We start from the raw sequence: 10,776 nt of genomic DNA on the forward strand, positions 1-10,776 counted from the left end.
TTCATCCAACTCGACCTCTTTCTCTGCACAGACTTTGCCGCTCTATAACGTCAACCATCTTCCTTTGCTCCCATCATAATCACTGCGGCTGCTAGAGGGCGCAGAGATTATGATAAGAGCAAATGTCACTGAAAAATTACACTTATATGTCCAAAGGGTCGTTTGTTTTGTCCGTCTTTTTTGTTGGTAAGCTAATATCGGCCTGACTGATTCATTGATCTCTAGACAATACTCAATCAGAAGTTGGAGGAGAAGCAAAGCCGGATTACCAACCAGGCAAAACAGACCCAAAAGCCCCATGTTGACTCCTTATCCTTTGGGTCCATATAATTTGATAAATGGTGAATTTGTGAGATATTAGCATCACTAAAGTTCAGCCTCAACTGTGACAGGCTCCTAACATCTTGTAGGACTCTGTGTAGAAATCTGGTTTTAAGACCTGAATTGTTTTAGTTTATGGTTGTAAAGTGTTTCATTAAATGTTTTTTCAGTGTCATGTAGTTAACACACAGAAAGCCTTGTGCTAGTATTATGCCATCACAAGTGTATGTTAGAAAATAATGAAAACTTCCCATTATTGCTCACTGAAGCACAAGCAAATATATTCAAATATCTCATTATGATCGACTTATGACTTGTTTTGTCTGAACAGTCAAAAATACAAAGATGCTGAGTTTATCATCAACTGGCAAATATTCACACTTAAGAATTCCCAGGGATATTTTGGCAAATCTTATCAAAATTGTTCCATCAGTCCACCAACTGATCAATCAAGTCATCATTTCAGCTGGTTGGTGTCTGGGTGTCAGTTTCATTGTATGATATAATGAAACTGTCATGTATAGTGGCGCCCAACACCAAACCTGGGCTCCGGGGCCGTCCACGACGTCAGTGCAGCCATGTTCTCCCACCTGCTGCAGGTATGGACACTTCTTTCTGGTCGGGACAACAGAGCTTTCTTAAGTCATCGATCCGGTTATTAATAATAAATTGGTGTCTTTAAGGCAAACAATGGGCTTTACTATTCCGTTTACACTGCTGACCCCCCCCCCCCTTTGCATTTACAGATTGGGCTTCCTCTTTGCCTGTGTGCGTGTGTGTGACAGTCTGGCCTGAGGCATCATCAGCAGCAGCAGCAGCAGCAGCAGAAGCTCATCCCAGATTCACTCACTTTCATCGCAGAGCGTCTGAGCAGAAAACATGTTCAAACGCCTCCATATTATTTGACGCACGAACAAAAGCCTCCGAATCGAAGCCGTCTTTCTTCTTATTATTTATTCCTCATGTCTTCCTCTCTTACTTCTCTTTCATCGCCGAGGCCTCAGATTGATTTGTGTGGCCGGCGTGGAAGCCTAACAGATGGTCTTGTAACTTGATAAATGAGCCCGTGCCTTTTGTCATTCTTGTTGCCCTCCATAGTGCCACTCGCGCTGCCTCTGTTTGTCAGCTCGCTGCTGCTGCGGTAGAAATACTCCTTAATACACACTGTGCATGATCAGTTAGGCCAGTAGTGGTTCCCAGTGTGGGGTCCAGGGGCCCCCTAGAGGGTCCATCCTTGACGAGGTCCAGGGGAGGGGGTCGCAATAATCACTGTTATAATTTCACTTATATGATTTTTCTATGATTATGTTATATTGCTCTTTTCTTAATTAGCCTATATGTAATACAGTAACAAATGGGTCAAAGTAGTCCTCCATTTGGGGTCAGCAGGGGCCTAATTGGGCGTGATAGTTTTGTTTCTGATCATATTTGTGCGTCAAAACGACATAATTGTAAATGAATACTGGTGTGTAGTGCTAGCTCTGCACGTCTGTGTGTGTTGGAGAGAGAGAGAGAGAGGGAGGGGGGCAGAGAGAGAGAGAGAGAGAGAGAGATGCCATGTGCTTCCTGTCTACAAGCCATTCACCTCCCAGGGCTCCAACAGGATGGAGGTCCTGTCTGCTGCTGCCTGCACTGAAATAAACTGAAATAAAGACTCCAGCGCAGAGTTTCTACCGCCACACCGCTTGGTTTTTAAGATCGTCCCTCTCTGGACTCACCGGGCCTGCATTTACATCTGTTAATATTCATATTATTTATTATTTTTCCATCCTAAATCCTGCTGGAGTGTGTCGTCTTTTTAGGAGAGAAAGGTATGTATTTTCTTTTTTTTATATAATTCTGCCAGAAGTCTTGCTAGTTTTGCTTTAAATGTTTTATTTTTGTATTTTATTTCGCATGCAAAATGTGATCGGAACGTGTCAAATACTCGCTATCAATCACTCTAAAAATAGTTCTTATTCACATCAGTTATTGGGTTGAATCGTTGGCGCGGCTGCGGGCTGCTTACATGTATTTTAGTGGCCAGTGACTCGAGGTAAAAAGTAAGTATGCGCAGGTGAACGTGAGATAGGCCTGCTTCAACCTAATTTCGAGCAACTGTCTGAGGCTAATCTGCGCAGAAGCTTTAATTATATATAGGGCTAGTCTTTTATTAACAATGCGAAGAAGCACGCTTCGATCTGTGTAATTACCAGCAAAGCAGCTTATAGTTGTTCTTTTCCTCTCTGCTAAGCGCATTGGCGCAGCTCAGGCTGCATTTTCCTTCTGTCCTTATCCGCGTATAAGGATCTTATGTGGCTCTTAAGCAGTTGCCCCATAAGTGCTGAGCCGATTTGAAGATAAGAGGCGCAGTAGATCCACCTCCGCGCAGGAACCCGGATAACCTGAGAGAGGAGGAATGAAACGATACGAGAAATAATTAACGACAAGACTGATTGATTTCACTTCTCGATAATATAACCTCCTGCAACAGCCTGATGTTAGACTTTATTTGGTCATCTAAAATCTAATTTTATTATATTATTATTATTATTATTATTATTATTATTATTATTATTAAGCCCCATGAATATCAACATTAATAGGCATACTTATAGCCTTCTATAAATATTTCTGCTTAATAATAATTATTATTATTATTATCATCAATAGGATATTATCTCATGTACCTGGTTTTAAGACAGATGATACTCTCCTGACATCATGTGTATTTCACTTGCATGAAATTACATTATTATTATTTTTATTTATTTATTATTATTATTATTATTATTATTATTATTATTATTATATTCTTTAACATATATGAGGTGTTTTATTTTTATTTTAATTCTCACAAACTGAATGACGTTGCAGTGGACATACATGGCTGGCCTCTGGTTCACTCCAGTTTTCTCTCTGATTGACAGACTTCCAGGGATGGAGTCGATGCCCGGACAGCTTCGAGACGCTGGACGAGACGCCAGCTCTTCCCCGGGTTTAAAGCAGGACGCACAGAGTTTCTCCAGCCCCAGCTCCCTCAAACCAAACCAAGTGAGTGAGACCTCCCTGTACGGGGTACCCATCGTGTCTCTGGTCATAGACGGTAAGGAGAGACTCTGCCTGGCGCAGATTTCTAACACCCTGCTGAAAAACTACAGCTACAACGAGATACACAACCGCCGGGTCGCTTTGGGCATCACCTGTGTGCAGTGCACCCCCGTCCAGCTGGAGCTCCTGCGGCGAGCCGGGGCCATGCCAATCTCCTCCAGGCGCTGCGGCATGATCACCAAACGGGAGGCCGAGAGGCTCTGCAAGTCCTTCCTGGGAGCGCATAGCCCCCCAAAGCTACCAGAAAATTTCGCATTTGATGTGTCTCATGAATGCGCCTGGGGCTGCAGAGGCAGCTTCATACCCGCCAGATACAACAGCTCCAGAGCAAAGTGCATCAAATGCAGCTTTTGCAACATGTATTTCTCCCCAAATAAATTCATTTTCCACTCGCATCGCACCCCAGAGTCCAAGTATCTGCAGCCGGACGCGGCCAACTTTAATTCGTGGAGACGCCACCTGAAACTGACAGAAAAAAAACCATCTGATGACATTAACCACGCGTGGGAGGATGTTAAGGCCATGTTCAACGGGGGGAGCAGAAAGAGGACTCTGCCCATGAGCGGGTCGGGAATGTCTTCACCGATGAAATCACAGGCCTCGTCCAGCCTTGCCCAAACCAGTTCCCCTGAGATCCCTCACAAAACTTTACGGTGCGACGAGGATCAGGGGAATAATAACTTGAGTTTGGCGGGCGGTGCACGGAGCTATCCAGTCATCCCAGTGCCCAGCAAGAGCTTTGGCATGCTTCAGAAAATCCCCCCACCTCTGTTCCCCCACCACCCCTATGGCTTCCCCAGCTATGGGCTGTGTCAGAAAAAGAGTGACGGTGTGCCTGATGCGAACAAAACCAATGTGTCTGGTGTGTTTTGGCCTGGCGCAAAGGACACACTCTACCCTACTTTCCCCATGTTTTGGCCTACACCCGGCGGCCTCCCCTTGCCGCCCTACCCGGGGTCTGCACCAAAACCTCCTCCTGAGCTGCCAGGCATCCGGCAGGGCGAGCTCGACTTATCGGACCAAAGCGACCGGGGCGCAAACACACCCAAAGACACCCTCCACCCTCACCAGCAGCTGGACGGCGGAGAGCGCTGTCCCAGCTCCCAGTCCTCCTCCACCAGGAACGACGAGGACAAATCCGGGGACGAGACCTCCCAGAGGAAAATCAGCTACATTTCGGCCTTCAGACCCGTGGTCAAAGACGCAGAGACCATCGCCAAACTCTACGGTAACCGGGACAGCTACGGCGTGCGCCCTGGCTACCTGTCCCCGGATTTTATCAGCGAGAGCTCTAGTTACAGATCGATATCACCGGACAGAGACAGCGTGGTGGACGACGACGACGACCCAGACGTGGATGTGGAATCCAACCGGGGTCAAGACGATGAGGACACGATCCAGATCTCACCGGGAGGAGACCACCATGACTCTCACGTGCCGGACCGAGTCCCCGTGTCTGCTGAGGAGAGCCAGGAGCATCCTGATCCCTCCAGCCCCGGAGCAGCAGCAGCATCACCGGAGGACTCCGCGCACACTGGGTCATCAGATGAGGACAGACAGATGCGTAATGGCTCTCCTCTTCATGAAGTAAGATTAGATTAAATGAAACTTTAATGATCCCCGTGGGGGAAGTTGAATTGTCGCAGTGGTGGAGAATATAAGAGTTTGTGGAAAAGAGGAGACCGATAAAAATGTAATCAAGACCAAGTGGCCCTGAATTAAAAGAAAATCCAGATGGAGATATTTGATTGTCATATTTTGTAAGTCTTAATAAGAGTGAAGGTTAGTAGGGCGGGCTAGTGGTTGTAGAAACAGTCATTCATCTGTCCTGCCGAAGTGCTCTTGAGCAAGGCAACACATCCGCCTTTTACCTCCAAAAGATCAATTAGGATCCACCTTAATTTGTACCAGTGTAGCGCAGATGTTGCGATTTTCAGTCAGGGTAATTAAAGTGCAACCCTAATTAATCCTGATTTAATTTTTTTGATGTATTTCTATGAAAATGATTTTCTGTTTTGCCGCCACTTTAGTGTTTTTCAGTGCAAAACCATTCACCTTTCTTTTGGGAATCATATCAGCATCTTGACAACAAATTGCAGGGTTCCTGCTTTTTGAAGAGCTGACGCCCCAATTACGTGAAGAACTGCAGTAAATGACATATAATTGGTGCGCGTTATTAAACACGACTGTCTGCCTCATCTTGCAGGTGTACGCGCATGAAAAGGAGAAGGAGCCCTCGTCGTTTGGGTCCAAACAATCGAGCAGCCCCCGCAGATCCAACGGTGATTATTTAAGCAGTTTATGGTAGGACTTGGTTATTAATGCAAATTGGGGCGTTTTCGTCTCTTTTAACTGAAAAATTATTTGCTCTTGTTGATGTTCAGGTGCTCATCACGTGTCTGATGTACAGAACCCGCGCTCTGCAGCTTCCTGTCAGGAGCAGAGGGACAGACAAGGTTTTTAATTATTCTGCTTCACATTTTATCATGAATTAAAAAATCTACCCATTCTTCATGTTTTAGTTACTTCCCTGTGTTTCCACACACTTCTTTGACAGCACCGCAGTCACAAAGATGACTCAATTGTAGCTTTAATTATGTGTTTTTGTTGTTTTTGCGCAGCCGATGGAGCTTTGCGCATCGACATCAGCGTGCATGAAAGAGACCTGGAGAACATGGCTAAAGGTAAGAGGCTGTTTCCAGGATCAGAAGGACATAAAAGAGAGGAAAAAAAGTGAAGCAGGCGATTCATTATCATTCGAAATTATTCCTGTGCAGATTGTAATTTGGGAAGATGTATCGACAGGCAACAGATTTATACAGCAGCTGTCAGGGCCTGGTTACCATATTTAATTATAACAGATATTTATTTCTTCTTTTCAAATGTAAGATACTAAATTTAATTAAATACAAATACATTTCTAGATTTTATGATATATATTTTCATTTTTAGTTGTTGAAATAGATAAACAAATAAAAATAAATGTGCTTTATACAAATATTAAACCTTGTTTTCCGCCACATTTGAAATGCAGCTAAAAGCCCACGGCCGGAGATGACGTGCCAAAATCTGAATGTGAATTTACATTTTTGTGGGCCTAAAGTGTTTCCATAGTTGTTAACCACTTAATCACGAGATGTGGGAGTTTTGACTTATTATTGTAAGAGGAAATCGTTTAGAGGCTATTAATATTTTAAGGAACAGAGCCATAACCCCGAGGCACGGCAGCTAATTATTTTACAACGCTTGGAAAAACCCTGGGACTCCATTATTATCGTCTCAACCTCCAGGCAATGCATGGCAATTACTGTGGCAGCGAGCGAAAGGAAAGCAGTGAAATGGTTGTTATCAAGGGTGTTAACGCACCTGAAGTCGGTTTACTGGGCTGACATAAATCATCTTTATGTGCAGAAATTCAAAATATATCATAGTAAGTGGAACCAAATTGATGTGAGGTAGATGAGGATAGAGAAGATTTTTTTTCGTTTTTTTTTTTTAAAAGATGTTTTTGTTGATATTTTCTTTTTTTCTTCTTCTTTTTCTTCTTTTTTGCATTATACTGTTTTAATTCTTATCCCTGCTGTTTGCTCAGAAGCACTGTAGGTGTCAGACGGGAAGTGTTTCTGTGTTTTAGGGTGAATAATGAGATTTCCATGCAGATGAAAATAATTTGGTGTGGAAATTAACATATTTTTTTCTTTGCAGAGGAATTGCAGAAGCAGCTTGTGGAGCAAGTGGAGCTGAGGAAAAAGTTGGAGAGAGAATTTCAGCATTTAAAAGGTAGGACCAAAGTGAGTCTGGGTGTATTTTGTGAGTCAAAGTCATAGATGTATTTTGCATCTTTTTTTGGATCTTAAACCCCTCTGCTTACAGCCTAGATGTTTGGAGCAGAGTGAGTTATTTTGTCCTTTATGCTCTTCAGATAATTTTCAGGATCAAATGAAGCGTGAGCTGTCCTACAGAGAGGAAATGGTCCAGCAGCTGCAGATTGTTCGAGGTTGGTTTCTTTCTAAACTTTGTGCCTTCATAGATTCTGACTGTAAAGCGGATGTAGATCAATGCTCTTTAAGTTTATGGGAAAAAAAAAAAAAAATCGAACCACAAAAAACGTTTAAATAACATAGGTCGTCTCAATCAATCCGAACCAACATGCCTGTAAACCAAAACAGAAAGGAAAAGTGACACTTGCATATTGAAATATTGGCGATTTGTGTCCAGCCTTTTTCCTGTAAACTCCAGATTTTTTTCCTCCTGCAGTTGAAGTAAATTATTAGATATCAAAAGGTGAAACTGAAACCACATTGTTTTGTATGCAAAGGTTATTTTCTCCTAAATCATGCTCTGGAAAATTGAATAGACAGACCATTATGTCGTGCTGTATCAGTTACATGCAGTAGACAGCAACTAATGCCACCCGTTAAAGGATTGGTTTAATGTTACAGTAGTTTAAATACAGGGTTCAAGTACACAGAGGGGTCACTCTAAATACCATAGGGGCAAACGGCATACATTACACTCCTTCACTTCAGATGCTACACAGCAGCTCACATTTTCTTTTTTTTTTCTTTTTATTCCTTTTTTGACCATTTTTTTTATTTTTTATTCATTTTATGTTTTTGATAGACACTTTGTGCAGCGAGTTGGACCAAGAGAGAAAGGCTCGTTATGCAATACAGCAGAAGCTAAAAGGTAATTTTATCTGGTCCAGAAAGGAACATGGATAAATGTCTTTTTCTTTTTTTTTTAACCTACAAACATAAATATGCAAGTGCTACTTTTTTTAATTAAACATCTCTTGTGATGAATTTTTACAGTAAGACACCATTAAAGGATAGGTTCACATTTTTTTCACCTCAGTCTTAAATCAATACTCACATGTCCAAATGTACACCGGAAGCACTATTGGTCTCTTTAGTTGTTCTTCTTGTTCATGTTGCTGTACAGAGATCCCTTATTGAAGCAATTTCAATGTAAGTGACGGAAAAAAATCACACTCCTTGTTAAATTGTAACTACAGCCAAAGTTAAATTGAGGCTTTAGTGGATCTGAATCCAGTCAAACAACTGTCCATCTTACAAAGTCACAGCCTTTTTATGACTAAAGTTCTTCTTTTCGGTAATAGCCCTCCACCACGGCTCACCATAAGTGTGTTTCCATCCACTGGCTTTTTATGTGCATTTTCAATTTACACATAAAGAACCTGTGGAGCTTGAAAACACTGAAAAAAATCACTTGGCTGAGGTGGAAAAGTTGGCGTATCAAAAAAAGCAAAATGTGACACAAAGGAAACAGACAAAGCGAATGAACAATGAAAAATGGCGGCAGGTGAAAACATCAATGTGTGTGGAGCGATGAGGAGGCCATAACTATTCTGAAATTAATACGTGAAACGAACATATTTTTTAACATGTTTCCTACATTGTTTTCACAGTTTGAGGTTTGACTCCTACAAGTATGTCATCTCGTAGCACCCTCTTCTTCTGCAGTGGTTTAATGGCACTGAAGGGAGAATTAACATTTATTTAATTGATTAACCACCTTCTAAAATTGGCGCAGTGGTAGAGGAAGGCAATTTGGTTAAACTACATTAGGATGGAAACCTGGCTTATGAAAACATGAAGAGGACATTTTGTACTAAAAACATTCTTAACTTTGGAAGATACCCACTTGATATGTGGGACTTAGACTGCGAAAGCCTCCAGTGCAGGGACTGTGGATTTTGTCATGGAAATCATCAGATGTTCCTGGTATGGACAGAAGGAACAATCAAGGCTGGACATCTGCCCAGGTGCCCAGGTTTACTCCATTTAATATAAGTCTGCATCTTTTGATTAACTACAGTTTTTTTTGTCAGAAATTTGCACCACTAAATTAGAATTGCAGCTTTATGGTCCTCATCCTCCATCTTGATGCCCTGGTCCTGTACAGCGTCTCCTTTTAGTTTATATTGAGCTCATTTGTTAGAAAGTATTTTATGACATTGCTGTAATTTTCAAGACACATTAATTCGATGGGCAAGGTCGTATTATTCCATCATAGAAGAATTTTAAGGCTGCAACCAACAATTATTTTCACAAATGCTGATTGTTTTGTCTAATAATTGATTGATTGTTCAGTGTATAAATTGTAAATAGTGTCAGATAAAGGTCCATTATTATTCTCTGAAGCTCAAATATTTGTTTTGTCTGACCAACAGTCAAAAATCCGAATATGTTGAATTTACTGTCAAAGAAAACTGTGAAATTAGTACATATTCAAATTTGATATTTTGGCTTAAAAATGACTTTTGAACAATTAGCATTTTTCTTATTGTCAACCAATCAATGAATCAACTACTGGCTGGTTTCTGGGCAGACATGTTGTTGTTGTTGTTGTTGATGTTAATCCAGCCATGGGAACAATGACAGAGACCAAAAGCAGTCCAAACATGCCCATAAGGAGCAAATGGACAGACTTTAAAAATGTGAACCTATCCTTTGACAACATTTAGGGAAAAAATATCCAACTCACAGCTGATTTATTCAACAATAATTTATGAGAGTGTTATGTATGTTCATCTGCTCACTGATGGACCTGTTCCTCCCCAGAAGCTCATGACGCCCTTCACCATTTCTCCTGCAAGATGCTCTCCCCTCGTCAGTGCACCGGAGCCTGCACCTTCAAACCCCCGCTGCTGCCTCCCTAGTTCCCCGGCACGACCCTGCACCTGACCCCAGTACAGCCAAAAAAAAAAAAACCCACACACACACACACACAGGTCCGCCTCGAGAGCTCTGATGTGTTCACCTCCCACCTGTAACCCAAGGATTACCAACCTGCTGTATAGATACACTACCGATTTTAGCACTTGAGTGAATACGTCGAGGCTCAGAGAAGATTTTGACAGCGACGTCTCCTCGAAAGACTCAACTCTTGAGTAAAAGAGATCAGGATTTACTTAAACATGGAGTTCATTTTATGTTGTGAAACAAAGGATTGTTGATCTGAACCTGCGAAGCTGAAACCAAGGAGTGTCTCTGAATCAAAGCCGTCTGCTCTTTAGCTATTCTGAAAAGAAAAAAAACAACACTATATACATATACATATATATATATATATCACGTGACAATGTGCAATGGCTTGTATAATTGTGATATTAAGTTCAAAATGTATCTCATTATTTAGCTTTTGTTGATTGTTTGAATATCTTGAGTTTTTACATATATTTGTTATTTATCTGTCTTTGGTTTAATTTATTGTCTAGGTTATTTGTAACACTGCATATGTTGTTAAGCACTTTAAATGGGCGACATTTCTGAATTTGATCATGCCATCCTATACCAAATTCTGTGATCCACAGTAGAAGGATCTTTTCGTTTTAAATGG

At 41.6% G+C, this 10,776-nt stretch overlaps 1 protein-coding gene across 1 annotated transcript; it reads left to right on the top strand.

Moving 5' to 3' along the window:
• The first annotated feature begins 3,240 nt into the window (after positions 1-3,240).
• LOC111238637 (SKI family transcriptional corepressor 1 homolog-B-like) lies at positions 3,241-10,096 on the top strand. The gene is made up of 8 exons (XM_022768239.1): positions 3,241-4,998; positions 5,618-5,693; positions 5,796-5,867; positions 6,033-6,095; positions 7,117-7,191; positions 7,334-7,408; positions 8,035-8,100; positions 9,999-10,096. Exons 1-8 carry the CDS (start codon positions 3,241-3,243, stop codon positions 10,094-10,096), a joined length of 2,283 nt encoding a protein of 760 aa, XP_022623960.1.
• The last annotated feature ends 680 nt before the right edge of the window (positions 10,097-10,776 follow it).

This window comes from Seriola dumerili, unplaced genomic scaffold, assembly GCF_002260705.1.
Source record: "Seriola dumerili isolate Sdu_G_001 unplaced genomic scaffold, Sdu_1.0 BDQW01001449.1, whole genome shotgun sequence".
Classification (NCBI taxonomy): Eukaryota; Metazoa; Chordata; class Actinopteri; order Carangiformes; family Carangidae; genus Seriola; species Seriola dumerili.

Excerpts from the sequence above, each read along its gene's own strand:
- LOC111238637 (XM_022768239.1), top strand. The coding sequence starts at position 3,241 with ATGGAGTCGATGCCCGGACAGCTTCGAGACGCTGGACGAGACGCCAGC. Across the intron at positions 7,192-7,333 it reads AGAATTTCAGCATTTAAAAG|ATAATTTTCAGGATCAAATG; the intron begins GTAGGACCAAAG and ends TATGCTCTTCAG. Across the intron at positions 7,409-8,034 it reads GCAGCTGCAGATTGTTCGAG|ACACTTTGTGCAGCGAGTTG; the intron begins GTTGGTTTCTTT and ends TGTTTTTGATAG.